At 30.0% G+C, this 25,231-nt stretch overlaps 1 protein-coding gene across 1 annotated transcript; it reads left to right on the top strand.

Moving 5' to 3' along the window:
* The first annotated feature begins 7,375 nt into the window (after window positions 1-7,375).
* Window positions 7,376-17,578, top strand: LOC122856418. Its single transcript, XM_044158087.1, has 4 exons — window positions 7,376-7,713; window positions 13,850-13,982; window positions 14,375-16,853; window positions 16,914-17,578. Exons 1-4 carry the CDS (start codon window positions 7,376-7,378, stop codon window positions 17,576-17,578), a joined length of 3,615 nt encoding a protein of 1,204 aa, XP_044014022.1.
* Window positions 17,579-25,231: the final 7,653 nt, after the last annotated feature.

Here is a 25,231-nt window from a genome sequence, read left to right as displayed (position 1 = left end):
CATTTTTTTTGGAAAATTAAAATTGAAAAAGTTAGAAAAAAATTAAATAAATGGTGAAGAAAGTTAAAGAAAGGGTGAAGAGATTTGTCCGCCATTTCTCCAACCGTGTGAAAAAATAATTTTACTGCTGACGAATTTTTTCTATAATCAACAATGAGGAGAAATTTTTCCGTCGTTTCTCCGAATCCACTTGGGTAAGGGAACCTTCGGAAATATTTCTCCGTGAAAAAAATACACGGGGAGAAACATGTGGAAAAAATAATTTTACCGCAGAAAAATTCTTCCGAAATCGACGACGAGGAGGAAATTTTTCCACTCATTTCTCCGCATGGGTCAATTTGGGAGAAATTCGGAGTAACCACGGAGAAATTTTGATTAATCACGGAAAAATTCGGAGAAATATTTTCACCAGGGAAAGAATGAAATCAAATTCAATTCAGAAATCGGCGACTGACGTGAAAACATTCAATGTTTTTAACCAGACGGTCACTTCTTTTTTGAAGAAGTGCTAGATTCACAGGTCCTGACACAGGATACAGTTTTAAACTACATTTCAAAATTTACTGTTCTTCAATGTACGTTTGCATTCAACTATTGTATACTTCGTTCAGTTACGTATTGCTCTTCAGTTAAATTAATTCGCCATAAATTAACATGTAGCCACATCATTTTAATGACATTTCTCCCATAGCTTTTTATTTACTCATATAAATGAAATTTGAATGAATAAAAAGCTATGGGAAGAATGTCTACGAAAAGTATGTTACCACTTTTATATATGTCAATTTATAGAGAATTAATTTAGCCAAAGAATCACGTAAGCTATAATTAAAATATATTTGAATGCAAGCGTACACTGAAAAACAGTCAATCTTGAAATGAAGTTTAAAACTAAATCATATGAATCAAGCACTTCTTCAGAAAAGAAGTGACCATGTTGAAAACGTCATAAGTTTTTGGGGTCAGTTGCCGATTTCTGAATTAAATTTGCCTTGATTTTTTGTATTCGAGATGGCTGCTGACGTAGGGTAATCTTCAAAATTTATTATGAATTTGAAATCTATTTGGATGGAAACGTGCACTTAAAAACAGTATACCTTAAAATCTAGTTCAAAACTAAATATCATGAATCAAGCACTTCTTCAGAGAAGAAGTGACCGTCTGCTTGAAAAAATTGAATGTTTTTACGTCAGTCACCGATTTTTAAATTGGATTTAACTTGATATTTTGTATTCAAGATGGCTGCTGACGTAAGGTATTCCCTGGATTCTATTGAGAATTAGAAATATGATTGGATGCACACGTAGAAGAACAAACGGTGTTTCTTAAAATCAAGTTGCACTAGCAATCAAATAAATGAAGCACTTCTTCTTCTTCTAGTAAAAAACATTTCATATTTCTAGCACAGTAATCAAGGCTTAAATTGAATCGCACTCGACTTTCTGTATCCGAGATGGCTGCTGACGTAAGTTATTTTCCGGAATTGAATGACAATTGAGAAATGAATTTGGATTGAAACGTAGATGAAAAAATGGTATATTTTGAAATCTAGTTAAGACCTGAATCTTATGAATTAAGCACTCCTTTAGAGAAGAAGTGACCGTTTGGTTGAAAAACGTTGAATGTTGTAACCTTTCTGATGAACTCCCGTTTTTTTTAAAATTGTTTGCACGTTATTTAGAGTACCATAAGCTTTTTTTACAGTCTTTGTTTCTTCTTTTGAACTTTGATCATTTTTTTTATTCCAATCCTATCAGTATTCGATCGAAAATAATACAGAACTACTTTTAATGACACTGCAGTATTGCCTAGTCGGTCTCCGTTACTGCATTATCCTACTTGATTGAAGTTGCTCAAGTTTTAATCATACATTATTGAATATTCAATAAAGTACTTCTATTTTAAAGATGCACTTTTTTCAACTAAATGCCGAATTTCTTCTGCCTTACTAGCACCTTCTTCATGGAAGAAGGCTATCTTTGATTAAGTAGGCTACTTGGATGAAGAAGGCTTGTCAAAATCCGAGATTTCTCTCAGTGCATGGTTATGATCATAGGTTTTTATTTTCGTTATGATTGTATTATATTGGCATTTTCTAACTTCGAATAAATTAAAACGTTCAGTTTGTGTTCAAGTTGATGATGAAATGTTGAATGATAATTTTGTTAAGAGCCTGATGTAAAATATAAACAAAGTTGATATTGAAGATAATGGGAAAATTTTGAATGATGGTTCTATTGACGAGAAAATTGATGATAAAATGTTCAATAATGGTTTTGTTATTATTATTTTTTTCAAAGCAACCGAAAATTGAAAAATCAGTTAAAACTTGATACGACTTATATTTTTTTTTTTTTATTAGTAAACAAGTCACAAAAATTTGATGGTTAAGTATTAAGAACGAGATTTTTTGTTAATTCAGGTAATTTCATAAAAATAGAAAATCCTGAACTAATTTGGGAGTAAGCAAATTCAGTTTCTGTGACCAATGTTTTTAAAATACTATTTTTTATCAGTCCACATATCACAAGTGACGCAGTATGATAATGCTTCATTGATCTTTTTTAAAATTAATTCACGATTTAATGTTTTGTATTCATTTTGATCTAGTTTTTTAAATGTTTTTCTATCCAGGTTTTTTGACAGTCATAATTGGAGGATTACATTCAATTATTATTCTCAAAATTCCATTCGTTACATCAAAAGCAAGAGATCCTCCATCTATTTAATAAAAATTTTGTCAAAAATTCAAACTAGAATAAATGAAAAAGAATAATTTACCCTTGGATGAACTGATTTTATCAACTAATTTGTCTAGAGTTTGACGCTTACGTTGTATTTTTTATTTTGATAGTTTTTTTCGTTCATTCGAATTGGATAACTTTTCTGGATGTTTACACTTTGAATGTGCCATTAAGATTATTGTGTTACCAGAATGCTCATATGGCTCACTAAATTTGACAAATAGCTTTATTGTCAACTGCAAAATAATTCTAGATTAAACTTCTTTTTGTGCTTGTAGATTTGAAATTTAAAATAATTGTAATTTTAAATAATTTTCTTGTTAAAATAATCTCACTTTCTTGGATGGTTTTCAATTTACTTTTTGGAATTCTTTATGGCCTGCTACCACAGCAGTATTTGAAATAAGTTAAAATAATTCCAATTGCTCTAACTACTGATGACACTTCTGCACCTCAACATTGGACAATGGCATCTGCATTTAATGGGAAACTCGATTTTTTTCTATCATTTTTTATCGTTCTATCAATATAAAACGCTTCATACCATTGTTCAAATTTTCAAGTTGGCCTGCAATATCTGATTTTTCAGTGAAAGCATGTTTATTTGATTCCAAATGTTCAACTTTTTGTTCAGCCGATGAGGTGTCTAATGAAATTATATAAAAAATTAATGATAGAAAATATGATGAATAAATGAAAAAATATAATTAAATAGCTCAAATATTGAAATTTTTACAAACAAACATTAAAATAAAAATTAAAACATCTATACAGCTTCTAAGTATAGAAATGAATCGAAATTACACTGAGTTGCTCCAACAACAATTTTTACACTGTATTTCTTTGAACTCTTTCCTGGTGGAAATAATTTCTCCGATTTCCTTTGATTTTTCTCCGATATTTTTCTATTTAGTATTGTGCATTGTCAATACACATTTATTGCAATATATACAATGAATAAAATTAATTAATGATGGAAATATATATCTATTTATTTATTTTTTTTTTTTTTGTTATTCAAGTTATATATTTTTTTATATTATAATTTTTTTTTTATTCGTGACAAATGAAAGAGAAAAAAAATTTTTATATTCCACAACAATAACAAAGGACGTATATACACAAAGAAAAAAAAAAAAGAATATGAATATTGAATTATTTATTATCTATATTGAAGCATATAAACACTTAACTGATACTTAATTTATTAATGCAGAAAAAAAAAAAAAAAATCATCAGGAATCGAAGTATATACGTATATTAAATATAAAAATAAACTTACCACTCAAGTTTTTCGGTTTTATATAATTTAATATTCAATTTTGGTTATGAATAAATATCAATGAATAAATAAATTTTTTTTTCATGTTTATGTTATTAAACAAATGACTTCTATTTTTATTATTTACTTTGACGCTTGAAACAATGTTTTTTATATCTGGCGACCACAGACACGTGTCTACTGTTGCTGATACGCACAGAACAACTGAAATGTTAATCAAAAGGAACTGAAAAATTTTGTCAAACTATTAGTGGTTCTCAATTCCACCTCCGTGACTTCTAAATGGAGCAGCCATTTTGTATACGTTTGGCCAAAATTGAAATTTTTTTTTTATATAATGATTTGAAAATAATTTTCACTTTGAATATTCATTCGTTTTGTAATTATTATGTTCTTTCAAAAATATTATTAATTTTTTAAATTCGTAATGAAAATTAAGTTAAAAAATAAATTACACTTTTTAATTTTATTCTTATAACCTAACATAAATTTATTTTAATAATAATCATGACTTAAATTTTTAACAACTGTAGAATAAATTATTTCATAAGAATTTTGAGAAAAATGTCATTTATCAGGTTACAATATCGTACATCAAAATGAGATAAGAAGAAAAATATATCAACATTTTATTAGTTTTATTTTTTTTATTGTCAAAGACAACGTTTAATGACATATATATATAGTAAATTTACGTTCAATTGAAACAGTAAAAATAAAATAAAAAAACAAAATAACTAAAAATTTGCAATGAATATTAAAAAAAAATAAAATCGATCTTTATGTAAATTTTTTGATTGTCTTTAGTTGAAAATTACTTCATTAAGACTTACACTGAATTTTTTCAAAAAACAGTAGCCACTATCACTTTCATAGCATTAGAAAATTCAGTAATTGATTTTTTTTTTTTTTTTTTTAAGAAACCTGATTTCTTGACAGTCGGACGAAATATAACTTTGTAAGTTTTCGTGCTTAGTAAACAACAACTCTTCACTATTTTCGACAATGTAGGCTTGAACGTGTTCGTCGAATGAGCACGTTTTTAATTTTTTAACTATGAAATAGATGATACAGTCTGCATCTACGAAGCAATGAATTTCACCAAAAACTGGAAGATCTTTTTCTGTTTCAAGAAAGACAACGCTTCCTGGTTCAAATAATTTGCTCATTTAATCACCGATATATCTTCATCTTCTTTTACTGGACGAACGTTTTTGAACATTTCATATTGTTTCAAGGACTTGATCTTTCGAATTTCTTTATATTTAAATGTATTTTTATTTGTCAACGAATTATTTTCTAAAAACCTTTGCACTGGAGATAACTGATGTCTCAAAGCTAGCGTATATGGCTTATCCTCGTATCGCTGAATATAACGAAGAGGACCTGTTTGTCTCATAGCAGAAACTAAAGTATCATAGATTTTTTTGGAGATCCTGTTGCAGTATTATTTTCTGCTTCTTCTCATTTTCTTTTTATATTGACATTAGTTACTCTATCTTGATTGTTATTACCACGGATTTTGTCAATATGCGCAGAATATTGATAATCGTTACTAAATGAACATAAACATTATCGTAAGGACAGCACACCGTTCGATTCGGAGATTTATGGCATGTACGAAAATATGAATATAATTCATTTCGAGTGTGTAGGTATGTGATTGTTGACACACAGCACGGGCATCTGTACATTGCGAAGAGAAAAAAGTAGTGTACATAAGACAGTTCTGCGACGCCCCCCCCCCCCAGTTGAGTTGAGTTGAGTTGAGTTGAGTTGAGTTGAGTTGAGTTAATATATATTAAGGCAAAATGTCAGCATTCATTGATTTTCGGGGATTTCAAAAACCTCATTTGTCGTAAAAGAGTTGGTTATCCAACCTCTAAATTCAAGATTTTCACCAACTATAAAAATATTCAAACCACCTTGTGAAAAATCACATCTTACTGAAGAATATAAAAAAACTGTGAATAATTGTGTAAAAACTACCATGGGATATCTTGGGAAGCTGGTCATGATCAATATAATAACGTATCAACAATTAGTAGGAAAGTTTAATTATTTATTTGTCAAAGGTGAAGATAGAAAAAAATGATTAACATTTATCTTACGTTTAAATCCAATGACAATCTTTAATTCGGAATAACTGGGTTGTCCAGATACAAAAATATTAGAGATAGAACATCTAGCAATACGACATATGAATGCAGTTTTTACAAACGTGCATATGAAAATGCACAAAGACAAACATATTAGTATATTAAAACATTTTCAACGAGAGCCAACATGAAAAAATTCATTTCACATTTTTGTGCAGTTGAAAATATAACTGAATTGACACAATGCTGCACTTTCAGTGATGGCTATTGATAAAATTTGGGAAAAATTATCTGTAGAACAACGTTCAAATCCAACAATTTCAAAATTAAAAAGATGCAAAAAACATCCAATACAAAATGATTGTGAAGATAAAGTTGCAATATCTTATTATGCACTAGAAAAAGATTGTTTAAAATATAAAGAAAGAACTGACAATGGGGAATTGAATTTTATTATTGAATAAATGATCTAAAACTATATTTTTTTTTAGTTGTGAATTTTTTAGAATAATCCTTCCTTCCTTTCTTAGAATATAAGATATAAAAAAAAAAAAAAATAAATGAATAAAGATTTAGTTTGTATAATAAAATAATAGAAACAAGTTTCGACAAGTTTTAACATGTGTAAACAGGGAAAATAAAAAAAAATACTGTCTAGATTTTTTTGTTATAAAAAATGATGAATCATCTTACAACATGTTCAAACAGGAATTATTAGCTCTTATCAAAAAAATATTTTTCATATCTATTGTTATAAATTCGATAAAGAAGATTTTACGATTCAATGATCAAAAGATTAGAATAATAGAAAGTAAAAACTATTTTCTGAGAACAAAAAATTTTTAGTAGGGAAAAGCATCACCTGGTGCTCCTCCACAAAATATCAACCAATCACAACGTTCCCCCACTCTTAAAAAAAATCATAGTGGAGATAGGCATAACCTGATTTTCCTCCTTCCACAAAATGTTAACCATTCACAGCGTTCCCCCCACTCTTAAAAACTTTTAGTAAAGAGAGGAAAGGGAACTTTTTCGTTGGTGGGGGACTCGAGATTTAGTATATATTCTCGTGCATAGAGACTAAATATCACTCTTCGTTTAGTCCATCAGCTGTAGTGCGCCCAGTCTTAGAAACCAACAAGTAAGTTTTATCATATATTTATAACTTTATATTAGCTTATTGATATTATCGATGTTTTTCGATTATTTTGTTAACTAAAAAATAACTTCTCCATTTACAGATATTAAAAATGGGTTTTGCGAAAGCCAAAAAACTTCAAAAAGCTAACCAATGCAAATCATTGAAAGATTTGAAGAGGAAAGTATTTTATATAATTACTGAAGTAGCGAGATTTCCAACATCAAAGTATGGTCCAGCGCTAACAGTTGGGATCGACAATAAAATCTATGCATATCTACCAGAAAGATTTGCTACACATTTCAATCAAGATGATAAAGAATTTGAAGAGTTAGGAATTGCTGTCAAGAAAGGAACACTAACCATCGTTCTCGATGGTGAAAATAATCAAGACGTAATATTAGATGAAAGTACATATAATCTACATGATTTCAATGATGATGCGAAAATGTAAATAAATAAATTAAAAAAATTAAATAAATGAATACACTAAAATCAAATTATTTTAAATTGTTTTTTATTTAATTAAAATCATGAGTTACAATTAATTTATGTTACTTTATATACTATTCCACTCATTGGTCTATATTCAATTATTTTATCATGTAAAATTAAGCAATATGCTGATGTTCCTTGAGAGAAGTGTTCTTTCGATTTAAATTCTAAACGTACAACGTTGTAAAAATTGTAAACCAAAAAAAATAAAGACGGAGAAGAAAAAGAAGAAAAAGATGAAAAAGAAAAATTAATAAGTACTACCTTCGAGAGTTTGTAGAATACTTATTAGAATATATTTTACCTTTCTTTCCGATCTGGTCCTCAGTCATCATAGAAGAGTATGGATTGCGCCGGAAATCTAATGCTGCTGTCGAAAGCTGGTTCAGCAGAGTAAAAAATCAAATATATGAAAAACAAAAAAACATCTCAGTCCCTCGATTTATGTGAAAAATGCAGGACATTGTTTACAGTAGGCTTGAAATGAAGGACTTGACATTTGGAACAGCTTGACAACAAGAAAATAAAAAAAAGCTAAAAAGAAAAAAAAAAACAAAAACCAGACGAAATACGTTTGTATGCCCACATCGATTAATTACCATCAACAGAAAACCAAAGCAAGCTAGCTTGGGATGAAGTTCAAGAAGTATGGAAACACAAAAAAAACATTGGGTATACCAATCGTGAAAAAATTATTCATAAAAAAATTTTTTTGACACATCTTATAAAGTCACATGTGTTTATAAAAAAATCAAGCAACTTTGAATTGATTTTGAGAAAAAAATAAAAATAGTACAAAAGAATATAGTGTTGAGCTTCTACCCCCCCCCCCCCCATCAAATTCAATTCGGAAATCGGTGACTGACATAAAAACATTCAACATTACCATCCAGACGGTCACTTCTTCTCTGAAGAAGTGCTTGATTTATTTGATTATTAGTGCAACTGTATTTTAAAAAATACTGATCGTATGCACACGTATAAAAACATATTTTGAATTGTCAATAGAATTCATAGAATACCCTACGTCAGCAGCCATCTTGAATACAAAAAATTAAGTTTAGAAATCGGTGACTGACGTAAAAACATTCAACGTTTCAAACCATACGGTCACTTCTTCTATAAAGAAGTGCTTGATTTATAAGATTCAAGTTTGAACTAGATTTCAAGATATACCGTTTTTCAGGGTACGTTTGCATCCAAATATATTTCTAATTCTTGATAAATTTTAAAGAATAATCTTCGTCAGCAGCCATCTCGAATACAACCCTGGTGAAAATATTTCTCCGCGATTTCTCCTAAATTTCTCCGCGATTACTCCGAATTTCTCGGCATTTACTCGGAATTTCTCTGCGATTAATCCGAATTTCTCCCAAATTGACCCATGTGCAGAAAAATATCAAATTTTATTTCCGAATTTTCTCCGAATCGACTTGGGTGGAGAAACGTTCGGAAATATTTTTACACGATGACAATACGCGGAAAAACGTGTAAAAAAAAGTTTTACCACAAAGAAATTTTTCCTAAATCAGCGACGAGGAGAAATTTTTCCACTTATTTCCCCACGTTTATCAATTCGATGAAACGATTACGGGAGTTTTGTAGACCAAGTACCTCGGTATATCAACTTTTTTGGAAAAAAGTGTCTTCGAATTTTCATTTTTTTCGAAAAAAATAAACATCATTATGCTTTGACTTATGTAACAAATAATAATTAGTCATTTTTTTTTTGGAAAAATTAAAAATTGAAAAAGTTAGAAAAAAATTGAATAAATGGTGAAGAAAGTTAAAGAAAGGGTGAAGAGATTTGTCCGCCATTTCTCCACCCGTGTGAAAAAATAATTTTACTGCTGACGAATTTTTTCTATAATCAACAATGAGGAGAAATTTTTCCGTCGTTTCTCCGAATCCACTTGGGTAAGGGAACCTTCGGAAATATTTCTCCGTGAAAAAAATACACGGGGAGAAACATGTGGAAAAAATAATTTTACCGCAGAAAAATTCTTCCGAAATCGACGACGAGGAGGAAATTTTTCCACTCATTTCTCCGCATGGGTCAATTTGGGAGAAATTCGGAGTAACCACGGAGAAATTCTGAGTAATCACGGAAAAATTCGGAGAAATATTTTCACCAGGGAAAGAATGAAATCAAATTCAATTCAGAAATCGGCGACTGACGCGAAAACATTTAATGTTTTTAACCAGACGGTCACTTCTTTTTTGAAGAAGTGCTAGATTCACAGGATACAGTTTTAAACTACATTTCAAAATTTACTGTTCTTCAAGGTACGTTTGCATTCAACTATATTTTATTTATAGCCTACGTGATAATATCTTCGGTTAAATTAATTCGCCATAAATTAACATGTGGCCACATCATTTTATAGACATTTCTCCCATAGCTGTTTATTTACTTATATAAATGAAATTTGAATGAATAAAAAGCTATGGGAAGAATATCTACGGAAAGTATGTTACCACATATATATATGTCAATTTATAGAGAATTAATTTAGCCAAAGATTCACGTAAGCTATAATTAAAATATATTTGAATGCAAGCGTACACTGAAAAACAGTCAATCTTGAAATGAAGTTTAAAACTAAATCATATGAATCAAGCACTTCTTCAGAAAAGAAGTGACCATGTTGAAAACGTCATAAGTTTTTGGGGTCAGTTGCCGATTTCTGAATTAAATTTGCCTTGATTTTTTGTATTTGAGATGGCTGCTGACGTAGGGTAATCTTCAAAATTTATTATGAATTTGAAATCTATTTGGATGGAAACGTGCACTTAAAAACAGTATACCTTAAAATCTAGTTCAAAACTAAATATCATGAATCAAGCACTTCTTCAGAGAAGAAGTGACCGTCTGCTTGAAAAAATTGAATGTTTTTACGTCAGTCACCGATTTTTAAATTGGATTTAACTTGATATTTTGCAAGCAAGCTAGCTTGGGATGAAGTTCAAGAAGTATGGAAACACAAAAAAAACATTGGGTATACCAATCGTGAAAAAATTATTCATAAAAAAATTTTTTTGACACATCTTATAAAGTCACATGTGTTTATAAAACAATCAAGCAACTTTGAATTGATTTTGAGAAAAAAATAAAAATAGTACAAAAGAATATAGTGTTGAGCTTCTACCCCCCCCCCTCGCCCTTCATAAATTTATCACAAAATATATAATAGAAAAAAAATTTATGTGTAAGATTAAACAAAACAATTTTCATTGCCTCAAATTGAAAAATTAAAAAGTGTACAATGCCATAACAATAAGCTGAGGCCCTCACTGGAGTGGGTCTGCCGTAAGTTTCTCAACGTTCGTTTTGATTAAAAAAAAAAAAAAATTATTTATCATTTTGATTTTTGAATTCACAAATTACGATTTTTCAAATCTTTTTAACTGATAACAAATAAGGAATAATGCATGCTAAAAAAATTACCGTGATAAAAGAATTCATGTACCATCGTTTTCAATACCGTATTATATGTAAATATAATTAATTCAAAAAGTACTTACGAATAAAAATGTTCATCTCATTTGACACCACTTTTTGTGTAAATATTTTGTATAGTAATGAAAACAATGCAAGTGATGGATATTACAAATTTGCCAAGAAAGTTCATCTGGAAAGGTACGACGTGTGGTTAATACCAGTAGACCTTGACAAATGCCATTGGACTTTATTGGTAGTCAATGTTCCAGGGAAATGCTTGATTCACTTAGATTCTCTGGGTTGGAAAATAACAGCAAATCTCATAGTTGGGGTCCGAAAATATATGCAGGGGACAATATTGAATAAAAGCAAACTTATCAATTGGGATAAGTTCATTAGCCACAAGACATTCCTAAACAAAATCTGCAAGTAAACAATTGTAGCAGTTATGTGTTATGAAGAAGATATGGAAAATGCAAGAAATAAAATCAAAAGAATATTGTTTTCAGAAAGTGCAAGCACAGCAAATGAAAAACTTAAAAGACTGTGTACAAATAGTAAAAAAGATTGTTCACCATCCAACAAGTTGAAGACGTAGGGGAAAAAATAAAAATTAGTAACAATCCACCGGGTGAAGGTTGCAAAACATTGGCATATTTATCAATGTTGAAACTTGCAACCAAAAAAATTGATGTTAGAGAAAAAAGGCAATAAAATGAAAAAAAAACCCAAAAAGTTGAGATAGTTAGAATATAGTTAGAGAAATAATAAATCAGATATATAAATTGCAGTGCTTGATGCTTAGATGTACTAGAATATAAAAAAAAATATATGAGATTAATAAATTATGATTTATGATAAATAAAAAGTTTGAACCGAATTATTTTTTAGCATAATTACCAGTTGTGTCCGCTGTTTTTTTTTGTTAATAATAGATTATTAAAAAAAAACAAGTATATAGCGCGCGTGGGTCATTCAAAGAAAGTGTAATTTTCTTTGTTTATAATTTTTACAAGATAAAAAAAGGGATAAATAAAAATTTTAAAATTCTATCAAATAGTTTATATTTTTGTTCGAATTGTGGGCCTAATTAATGTTGTTGTTATTTTATTAATAGATAATATATATATATGCAAAAAAAAAAAAAAAAAACTTAAATTAAATAGAAGAATTCGTAAAAATGAAACATCAAGTTTTTGACGAAACACATTTTTTTTCGATGATTTATTTCTAAATAATAAAACCAGAAAACATGCAATTTTTAAAACTTAATAAAAAAAAAATTATAGAAAAAAAAAGTGAAATTTTTTAAACTTAATTAATTATGGAGTTAATGATTCAATTTTGAAAAAAAAAAAAAAAAATTCATAAGATAGTGTCTCACCTTTCAATTATCGATAAATAATTCCTGTGGTCGTTTAGCACTAAATAAAAAAGATATTTTTTGATTTAGGGATTTAATTATACAATTTATTTAATTTACTTAATTTCATACGTGATTCTGAGTTGTCCGGCGATTTGTTTAGTTGCTTAAAAATAGTTTCGAGGAAGTCTAATTTTTTTTTTTTATAATTTTGACGACGTAAATAGAGAAATAATTGTTAATTTTGAAATTTCAATTAGTAGTCCATTTTATTGTTTGAATTATAGGCATGATGAGAAGTTGTGTTCACTGTTTTTGTTGTTTAAAAAAAAATTAATAAATAATCAAAGTGTAGCGCGCGCAGGTCATTCAAAAAAAGTGTAATTTTTATTTTTTTCTGTTTATAATTTTAACAACCTAAATAAAGAGATAACTGTTAATTTTGAAATTTCATTTAATAGTTGATATTATTTAAATTATGTGCCTAATTAGAAGTTGTATCTGCGGTTTTTTTCGTCAATAAAAATTTGTTAAATAAATAAACTGTTTAGCGCGCGTGGGTCATTCAGAGAAAGTGTAGTTTTCATTTTTTTTTGTTTATAATTTTTACAACCTAAATAAAGGAATAATTGTTAATTTTAAAATTTCATTTAAGAGTTTATATTATCATTTTAATTATGGGCCTATTTAAAAGTTGTGTTCGCGGTTTTTTCCGTCAATAAAAATTTGTTATATAAATAAACTAATTAGCGCACGTGGGTCTTTTAAAGAAAGTGTAATTTTTATTAGGGAATTTTAATTTCCTATTGTTTTCGCTTTTCATCTGGACCCCCTCCCCTAACCATGGTAGAACCCCCCCCCCCGAAAATATTCTAAGTCCCTTAATTAATCTAAATACGATAAATTTGGTAAATATAAAGAAAAATCACTGAATATAAAAGAAAATACCATAAAAATGGGAAAATATTAGTAAATATAAAGGAAAATACAGAAAAATATATGAAAATATCGAGAAAAACCACTGAATATAAAGAAAAATACAATAAATATGAGAAATTTTAAAGGGAAAATCACTGAATATAAAGAAAAACACGATAACAAAAATCTTCAATTTTTTTTTATTTATAAAATGTCAAATTGATATCAGAGAAGTCAACATAATTTGCGACAACTAAATAGCAAATTTTCAACGTTATAAATTTAAACTAAATTTTCTGTAGTAATATTAAATGGTAAATATTTATTGAAATGTAGATAGATTTACTGAATAATTTAATTCTTTACAGGTTACTCACAAATCAATTACTAGAATTGGATAAATTAAGTAGAATTAATAACATGCCAGCACAATCCGAGGATGCAAAACGTCGTAAAGAAGAAAACAAAAATAAGCGCAAAAAAATACGGTTATTAGAAGATGCAAATTACAAAATCCATAAAAATAAAGCTAAATATGTTTCAAAGAAAAAACTTCTTTAAAATGATTTAGATTTCAGAAAGAAAACATACATCTCCAATACTTCTAGAATAAAAAAACGCCTGATGAATGATCCAAATCTAAAATTAAAAAAAAGGAAGACTCAAGAACTACCAAAAAAAAATCGTTATGAAAAAGATGAAAATTATCGAAAATTACAAAAGCAAAAGAAAGATCTCCGGAAAACTGACCGTTTAAATAATGATGAAATTTACAAAAATCGTAAACGAAAAATAAAAGCTATTTCTATGAAAAATCAATACCATTATGACCCTGTTTGTAAAAAAAAGAAAAATAATTCTAATAAAAATAATTATGCTAAAGAAAAAAAAAGGTCAATTCTGAAAAATCATGGGAAGAAATATTTAAAGAGTTTCAATTAAAGATTGAAGATGGAATGTGCTTTCGTTGTCAATGTTGTGATCGAATGTGGTATTCAAATGGTGTAAAAAAAATTAGTGAAATACATGAATTAGTTCAACAATGCTTTGAAAACATTCAAAATGAATACACAATATGTTACACTTGTAATAAGAGTTTACTGCGAGGTAAAATTCCTGAATTAGCGAGAGTCAATGGTTTTTATTATCCAATTAAACCTGATTTACCACTTTTAAATAGAGTAGAGGGACGATTAATTTCTACACGATTACCATTCTTACAAATTCGTAAACTAGGAGCAGATGGCCAATTCGGACTGAAAGGAAATATCATCAATGTACCCATTGATGTCGATCAAACAGTTTATAGTTTACCGAGAAATATGGATAATGATTGCACAATCAATATACATTTGAAAAAAAGGCTAGCGTTTAAGTCATCGTATTTAAGCGATTACGTGAATACTGGTAAATTAAAAGCCTGGCTAACGTTTCTACAAACTCAAAATTTATTTATTCATCATAAAATTGAAATATCACGCGAATGGAAAATTGAAAATGACATAAATGTCGATGTGAATGATAATGATTTTGAGGAAACAACTGATATACCGATAGATAAATCCTCAACTGTTATATTTAATCCTGATTGTTCATATGCAATCGCTCCTGGAGAAAATCGTACGCCAAAAAGTTCAATATTTGATGACGATGCTGAAGAATTAAGCTTTCCTCAAATATATTACGGACAAAAACGTGTATTTAGTACTAAAAAACAACCAAGTACATATAAAATAGCGAATTCTGAAATTCGTAGATTTGATGGACGCGGTGTATCAAACGATCACCTGTTATATGTTTGGGCAAAAGTCCAACGTGAAAAAATGTTGCAATCAATTAATATCATGTTTCATTTGAAAAAATCAACAAATTTATCAGCTCAGGATGCATTGAATCCTAAAACTATTGAAGACTATATCAATAAAGATTTAGCTTATTTAAAACACTTACCTCACGGACCAGTTTATTGGCAAAATCAAAAAAGAAAAGTAAATGCAATGATTAGACAATTTGGAAAACCAACAATATTTTTAACTATGTCTGCTGCCGAAGAAATACATTGGAATGAATTGATAAAAATACTACATAAAGCTACATATGGAAAAGAATTAACTAATGATGAATTTATGAACATGACATACATGCAAAAAACAAAATTGGTACAGAATGATCCTGTAATTTGTGCCAGTTATTTTGAACATAAAATACAATGTATTTTCAAAACTTCTGATTATGATGAAGGACCGTTCAGTAAATATAAAATTGATCATTATTATTATAGAATCGAATTCCAACACCGAGGATCACCACACGTACATATGTTGATATGGTTGAAAGATGCACCCTCTTATTCATCGCAGAATAAAAACAAAGTAACAGCATTCATTGACGAATTGATATCATGCTCTGAGAATCATAATCAAGTAAACAACCAAAAACACCATCATACTTTCACTTGTCGAAGAACAAATAAATACGGAAATGAAATTTGTCGCTTTGGTATACCATTTTTTCCGATGCCTGAAACAAAAATACTTAATCCATATCCAACAAGTACAAATAAAAAATCGTTTGAAAATGATGTACACAAAATTACAAGTTACTTAGAATGTTTATGTAAAAATCACGAAAAAATAACTTTCGAAGAAATGTTAATGAACACGAAAATGAATTATCCTCGATATGAAAGAGCAGTTCGTAGTACTTTAAAACAAACGAAAGTGTTTTTAAAACGTACTCCAAACGAAATTTTAATCAATAATTACAACGAGAAAATATTAAATATGCTAACAGCAAATATGGACATTCAGTTTATTTCAGATGATTATGCATGTGCAGCATACTGTGTTGATTATATGAATAAAAGTAATCGTGGTATGTCGCAATTACTTCGATCAATATGTGAAGAAGTAAATAAGAATGTGGAATATTTTCCTAAAGATGTCATGAAAAAAATAAGTGGAGCATTTTTAAAAGGTACAGAAGTAAGTACTCAAGAAGCTGCTTGGTCTCTTTTGGGACTATCAATGAGTGTAACTACTGAAAGTGAAATATTTATTCCAACATTCCCAAATCATGAAAGAACTAGATTGTTGAAACATAAAGAAGAATTGTTAAAATTGGATGAAAAAAACACCAACGTATTTGAAAAAAATATAATTGAAAAATATGCGAATAGAGATATGGAAAAATGGAAATCATCGTCGTTGATAGAGTACGCTGCATATATGAGTGGAGAAAAAAAAAAACGAAACAAACCACGTATCATAAGATTTGTAAAATATAAACTTGCTAACGATCCTATCAACTTCTACAGAGAACAGGTTTTATTATATTTTCCATGGTATGGAACGGAACCCAAAACGGATGAATGTAAAAATATTTTTTTAGTTAATGAATCAATTATAAACACAATTAAAGAAAAATACACAGTCAACAATTTTGAAGAAAAATATGAAGAAATAGTAAAAGAACATAAAATCATACAAGAAAATGAAGAGAAAGAATTCGTTAACAACAATAATAACATTGTAAATTGTAATCAAGAACAAGAAGATGATGAATTCACACTACAAGGTCATGAAATAAAAGATGAAGAATTTGAAATGATGAACGATATTCGTTGTAAAATTTTATTAAATGACAACGAATATTTAGAAACTTTGAGAACAGCAAATCGTGAACAAACGGTTCTATTGCAAAAAGTTATGTGGCAATTAAATCATTCTGAGGATAATGAACCGTTGACCGTATTCATCACAGGAGCAGCTGGCTGTGGAAAATCATTTCTGATTAAATGTATAACGCAGATTATTTTAAAACATTACTCTCATTATGATGATTGTGAAGCAGATAAAAAAATTTTATTGACAAGTTTTACAGGAAAAGCTGCTCATAATATCGGTGGCATAACACTTCATAATGCATTTGGATTACTGTTAAACATTCCAAAAGAGTATGTAGAATTAACAGGATTAACATTAAATAAAAAACATCAGTTATTTCGATGTTTAGAATGGCTAATCATTGACGAAATATCTCTGGTTGGATATTACACGCTTAAGTGGATTAATTTGACTACAACAAATAAAAAATAATCAACTCCCGTTTGGGAATATAAATGTATTATTATTTGGGGATTTATATCAATTACCACCAGTCCGTGAAATTGCTATTTACAAAAATCCAACGAACTTGATTGACTGTATAGTAGGAAAATTTTTATGGAATTTATTTGAAATTCACGAACTTACAACAATCATGAGACAAAAAAATTTGGATTTTTCAAATATACTAACCAAAATAGCAAAAGTTATCAGAATATTGCCGAAAGAAAAAGATCAAATAAATTATCAAATAAATCTCAATGGATGTCCGCCTAGAGGCACTATACATCTTCATCCGACGAATGCATTGGTTATCCAACATAATCAAAAATTGATAGAAGAGTCGACAGAAAAATTTACTGCATTTGCTATAGATACCTATGTTGGATCTAAAAATGGTATTGAACTGGAGAACTTTATGACAATGATTAGTCAAAAACCAATTCATAAAACAAGAGGTTTACCAAAAACGGCAGTATTTGTAGTTGGACTCAATTATCGAGTTACAACAAATATTAATATATTAGATGGTTTAGCGAATGGAGTTATTGGCAAAATGAAATACATAGAGATTCGAAAAATGAGAACAGAATAAAATGTGTATGGATTTTATTTCCAGAAGAAATAACAGGACTAATAACAAGACGTGATAAAAAAGCGTATGCAACATCAAAAAATATTCACCATAGTTTAACACCAATTATAAGACAAAAGTTATTAATTTATACTTCATCGAATAAAGAGGGTAATATTTTTAGGAGTCAATAAGTGAACAAATTGTAACAATAATAGATAAATTTTTCTTTTTTTTATTCGCTGCTGTCGTTTTTCAGACAGACAACGACCTTTTTTGGGGGGGAATTGTTACGTCTTGCTATCAATATTATAAATAAATAAATAAATGAATAAAATATTTAGTAAATTCAAGGGCATATAAAATACCGAGTAAGCAGTTAAAATTTTTCCTTTTTATTTTTTGATTATTTTAGCAAAATCAACATTTTACCTTTTTTTCTCACAATATTATGTTTTTTATTTTAAATTATTTTTGCAAACCGTAGTTCAAAGTCACCTTAGCTACTCGATATTTTACATCCGTTGACGTTACAAATAATTCTTTAAGTAAAATATTAAATGCTGACTATCATGAGAACCATCAATTTTGATTGGTCAAAGATGTTTCCACCTAAGATCATCCCTTCTTAATTTATAATTTTTTATGGGAATTATTATTTTTAATTATTAAGGAGCTTCACTCTTGCGACAACTTTTGTTTGGACAATATCTAAATTAAATTTAAATCAATTTTATGAAATCAAATATAATTAAATAAATAATAAAATCAATTGAAGTTTTTCGTTTCTAATAAATAAAATGTTAAAGTGAATTTAAATTAAATAATCTTTGTGCTTAAATTATTATTTTTCGTTTATAAATTGACTGTTCCTAATATTATAAAATTATAGACTGTGACATTTCTCCGGGGTGTTGTTTTCTGTGCTTCGAATTTATTTCACCGTTTGGATTACTCGAGACTACAAACATTAACAGGCGACCATCCAGATTGACACGCTCTCAACAATTGTTTCGGATTGATCTTACATCAAAGTACATCTACAATCATACACATTCCCTCCTAACCCGTTACCCTGTAGGGAATAACAAAATAAGAGGATTTTATAAAAATAAGTTAAATATCAGGCTCATTGATTTGTATTATTTTCAAATTATTATAATATTATTTTTCTAGTTAAACATTCTTCTTTTTTTTTGTTATTTCATAGAAAATATAAATTAATTAGCCTAGTACGTAACACCAAGATTTACAATTTATTTTTATCCAACAATTTTTAATATTTAAAAAAAAAAAAAAAAAAAATGGTAATAATAAATACTAAAATATGATAAATTTCATCAATAAGAGATAAATATTATTTATTCATTTGGAATAATAAATATTGATATATAAAATAGAAAACTCATCGCTCGAATTTAATTAATATAAGCTTTTTAATGCAGTCATAAAATACATATAAATATTTATTGAAAAATTGAATGTTATCCACTCAAGTATATTAATAGATAATATTTTTTTTTTTTAAAATGATGAATAATTATTTTGTCTACTTTATACAACGTGTCATATTGATAATAATATATATAATATTGTTTTATTATAATGATTCGTCATGATGATGATGATTATTATTATTATCACCACCACTAAAAGCACATTTCTATGATCAACGCATATATAATGAACATGTGTTATATTATCTTTTGAGGACATAATACCCGGCGTTAATACACAACCGATATTTATCGTCATAACTAAAATCAGATTATAATCAAATCTATAATAAAACTAGCTTCAATATAAACATCAATAAATTTAATTCATGAATATTCATATAATAGATAGATAGATATATTAAAAAATTATCAAAGATATTTTTGTTTTCTTTGTTTTTTTTTTTTTTTTGTACTCTCAATTGTCGTGTTGAGACTCGATTTGTTTTCACTTATACACGTACTGATACACAAAGTTTTCCTCCCTCTTTTTAACTGGCCATGGCTTTTTTAGTGTTCCGTAGGACACTTATGTTTTCACTTTTCGTGTGACTTTTTGTTATTTCGCGATAAAAATAAAAGTTGTGAATCGAATCGGCTTCTATGAAGCCCATTAGGTTCCATTTTTTTTCCCAAAAGCAATCATCGTATTTATTTTCAATTTTTGGCCCTTATCAGTTGTGATAGTGCCCTTTTTCTACAGGGCCCAATTTCAAATATTGACGGATCGGATCCGGCAATGATTCAATCGACGACGCTTCATCTGTAGACTCTCCGATATTTTTTTTAAATTTTTCGGTCGTTTATTTTTTTTTTTATTAATCAAAATGTAGTGTCAGAATTTGTTTTTGCAAGATATTTTTTGAACCGCCGAACCGAATTAGTTGATGTTAAATGAAATTTATGTTTTTTTTTTTTCCCAAAAGCAATCATCGTATTTATTTCCAATTTTTGGCCCTTATCAGTTGTGATAGTGCCATTTTTCTACAGGGCCCAATTTCAAATATTGACGGATCGGATCCGGCAATGATTCAATCGATGACGCTTTATCTGTTGTAACGAAATTTATTATTTCGTGGGTTCTCGAAATAAATAATCACCCAAATAGATATGGATTATTTATTTGTTAACGTTTACGTATTAATAACTAATGGGAGTTGGCTATTAATAAATAAAGGATCACTAGTGCAAGGCTCTGTGTAGGGTCAAGACTATTATATATGACATCAATGGGGCGCCTATTCGATGTTTATAAGATGTCTTGATACACCAAACCTTATCGCGGCGAATGCCCCACTCCTCCATCGAAGAGATGAAGTCACCGAAGGCTGCGTACGAAGCCCGATCGTAAACCTATCGTACTGCGGGCTAGGAAAGCGTGCTGCGCATGTCCGGGGGCGATAGGTAGGAGAGTGCTACCGAGTGGGGTGAGAGCTCACAGCAGCTAAGCACTGAACGTCGTCGTTAGACGACACAACTTGTCTGGCGTTAATGTCCGGGACGATAGGTGGGAGAGCGCGCGAGTGGGGATTCAGAGGACTCACAGTAGCTTAGCACAGAACGCTATCGTTAGACGACACAACTTGTCTGGCTCTCGAACTGATCACTTCTCTTCTCTTGACTGGCTCTCTTGGTTCACTACTGGTTCTCTCGACATCGTTTGGATCTCTCGTAAAGGTTCTCTAGGTATCAGACGTTAAGTCCTGGTGAAACTCTGCTTGAATTTCCAATGACAGACTAATACTAATGATCACGCTATATGGTTCTCTCATTATAATAATAACAATTATTATATTCTCGCTACATAATATGTATGTGATGGTTAGACCATCATTACACATAAATGTGTATGTGTGAGTTCACGAATGGATCGCTGTAAATAATAATAATAATATTGAGATATATTATTATTGCAATGGCAACGTATGTGTAAGACCTGGTCACGGATGGATCGCTGTATGGTTCCCTATACAAAATACATATCTCACATGTAGAATATTTGCTCCTACACTTATGATACTTGTGACGTCAATATGTTGCTATAGTATAGTCGCAATGTAATATAGGCGTATGTAATACACTATGCTTGGTTCACGATAGTTCCCTCAGGTTTGGTTACGTATTTCATAATCCAATCAGGTGGACCACACCCCTCTACCATTTCTAAGACTGAGTTAGGCTTCCGAATTAGTTCTCGTGACTCCCACGGTTGTTGGCTCCCGAGATAACCAACATGCTCCCCCCGGTGATTTTGAGGAGGATGGTGAGAAATCCTCGTTGCTAACCTTGGCCGATAGTTCTCGCCGCGCAGGTCAGAAAATCGGTTACAAAATGGCTCCCAACGTGGGGCCTGCCGTGAAAGGATTATGAAATAGGGGTTACCTACTGAGGCTGCTTAAAAATCATAGTGAGTGGTTACGTTGTTTATAAAACTGGTGACTGGATACCGTAGTTACCGACGGATACATTAAAACAAGATGGTTACCGAAAACGAAAATTTAAATTTAAAAAAATTTTCAAACTTTCCCGCCAAAAGTGGTTCACGAAAATTCCAATAGATGTCGCTAGGTGCGAAAACCTAGAAGAATGGATAAGTTGTCGGCGAATTTTCTGATTGGCTGACGCCATCAGATGATGTCTGGGTTCTCTTTTGTGATTGGCCGGCACTCCTCATTGGTCGAGAAGGGCTGGGAGTTGCGCAGACGGCAGTTATCAGTTCTCGATGGAAGGGATGACAGCCTATATAAGGAGCTGTCTCAAGCAGAGCAGCTCATTATCGTCTTGGCTACCGTACGACTTGGATCTCTTCTTGAAAGACATTATTGTCTTGGCTACCTTAGGTGTTGGATCTCTCTTTTGAAAAGACATTATCGTCTTGGTTCCCTGACATGGATCTCGTTATGTCTCGAAATAATAGCATTCATTAGCTGAATGAATGGTTCTCTGGCTATCTTCTACTCCCTCAGGTTAGAGGTTGAGAATGGTTCTCGTTTGGTATCTCGATGTATCGAAAACTTAGATGTTGGTTCTCGTTCGATATTTCGATTGTTTTGATTTTAGTTCTCGTCGTATAGCTTGATGGTTCTCTTGTAATGAACCTCTAATAGTTCTGGTTCTCGCCGCAAGTAAGACTTGGCGCGGAAGTTTTACCACTTCCACTCAGTTTGCGCAGAAGTCTTGTGCGTCACTTGGCTCAGAGTAGGATATACGGGTATATAAGTCCAGTCGCGAGCTCAAGTAAGTCACAATCTTGGCTCTCTTTGACTAGTAAGGATCTCTTAAAGAATGGCTACGTCTGTAGAAAGATTCCCTGAAGAAACCTCTGATTCGAAACCTCTAGAAGGCGACGAACAGGAAGGTCCCTCTTGTTCTCGTGGTGATATCTCTAACACCTTGTTGAAGGCTCTCGTTGTTACCGTAAATGATCTCACTGAAAGTCTCAAGACTATGGAGACTCGCCTTGTACACTTGGAACCTCGTCCACGAGGAAGGCCAAGAAAAGATGGCAGTCGTGCTTCATCAGTAAGCAGAGCTGCTCCAAGCCTTCGGGTTATTGAGTCAGCTCCGCTACCTGGAGATGACGAGCTCTCAGAGGATCTCGATCCACGATTCGATGATTTGCTCAACCATCGTGATGATGCTCGCAGAAGATTTCGCAACGATAACGAAGTTCGTAAAATGCCACCAGCAAAGGTATTCGAACTATTGAATCGTTGGGCAAGCTAGAAATGTCCATAGGTCAGTAGAAGAATAGTTGGTTCTGTCAGTTTCGGGTCGAAGAAACTTCTCTCACGGGGAGGAGTGTGTATTTTACATCCGTTGACGTTACAAATAATTCTTTAAGTAAAATATTAAATGCTGACTATCATGAGAACCATCAATTTTGATTGGTCAAAGATGTTTCCACCTAAGATCATCCCTTCTTAATTTATAATTTTTTATGGGAATTATTATATTTAATTATTAAGGAGCTTCACTCTTGCGACAACTTTTGTTTGGACAATATCTAAATTAAATTTAAATCAATTTTATGAAATCAAATATCGTTGCTAACCTTGGCCGATAGTTCTCGCTGCGCAGGTCAGAAAATCGGTTACACTGTAGACTCTACGATATTTTTTAGAAGTTTTTTGGTCGTTTATTTTTTTTTTTATTAATCAAAATGTAGTGTCAGAATTTGTTTTTGCAAGATATTTTTTGAACCGCCGAACCGAATTAGTTGATGTTAAATGAAATTTATGTTTTTTTTTTCCCCAAAAGCAATCATCGTATTTATTTTCGATTTTTCGCTCTTATCAGTTGTGATAGTGCCATTTTTCTACAGGGCCCAATTTCAAATATTGACGGATCGGATCCGGCGATGATTCAATCGACGACGCTTCATCTGTAGACTCTACGATATTTTTTAGAAGTTTTTTGGTCGTTTATTTTTTTTTTTATTAAACAAAATGTAGTGTCAGAATTTGTTTTTGCAAGATATTTTTTGAACCGCCGAACCGAATTAGTTGATGTTAAATGAAATTCATGTTTTTTTTTTTTTCCCAAAAGCAATTATCATATTTATTTTCAATTTTTGGGCCTTATTAGATTTAATATTTCCATTTTTCGATAGGGCCCAATTTCAAATATTGACAGATCGATTCCGGCAATGTTTCAATCGATGACGCTTTATCTGTAGACTTTACGTTATTTTTTTTTAATATTTTGGTCGTTTATTTTTTTTTTTATTAAACAAAATGTAGTGTCAGAATTTGTTTTTGCAAGATATTTTTTGAATCGCCGAACCGAATTAGTTGATATAAAATGAAATTTACGTTTTCTTTTCCCAAAAGCAATCATCGTATTTATTTTCAATTTTTGGGCCTTATTAGATTTAATATCCCCATTTTTCGACAGGGCCCAATTTCAAATATTGACGGATCGATTCCGGCAATGTTTCAATCGATGACGCTTCATCTGTAGACTTTACGTTATTTTTTTGAAATTTTTCAGTCGTTTACTTTTTTTTTTATTAAACAACAGAAATAAACAACATTAGAAAATAAAACAAAACAAAAAAAATAGTCATTTATTTTACAACAAAATGGAAAAACAAATCAAACAACAAAAAAAAAAAAAAAAATCCTACGGAACACTTAGGGTGCACCTTGGGGGACCTGACTATATTTTTTTTTATTGTTTTTCTGGTTTTCTTTATAACCAACACACAATTGCTTTCATTTAAACTTGATCATTCAAATTTTTTTTTTTTTTTTTTATAGAAAATATATTTAGTTTCTGTTGTTTTAATTTTTTTTTTTTTTATTATTATTAAATGTATAAATGTTTGTTTTCATTTTTAAAAATTACAATCTCTTAATTTTAGGTAAAAAAAAGTTAAAACTAATTAACTGATTATCTATCAGTTTGGATAAACCACAAAAAATTAAATTGCCATTTACTTTTACTTTACATATATAAAAAAAAAAGAATGAAGAATGAACAAAAAAAATCACGAGCAAAGTAGACGTTAATTTTTTTAAATATATATTGATAAAAATAAATGTCAAGTGTAAATTAAAAAAAAAAAACTGG

The sequence above is a fragment of the Aphidius gifuensis genome, linkage group LG5 (genome assembly GCF_014905175.1).
Source record: "Aphidius gifuensis isolate YNYX2018 linkage group LG5, ASM1490517v1, whole genome shotgun sequence".
Taxonomy (NCBI): Eukaryota; Metazoa; Arthropoda; class Insecta; order Hymenoptera; family Braconidae; genus Aphidius; species Aphidius gifuensis.
This window is presented reverse-complemented; position numbering and strand designations above follow the sequence as displayed.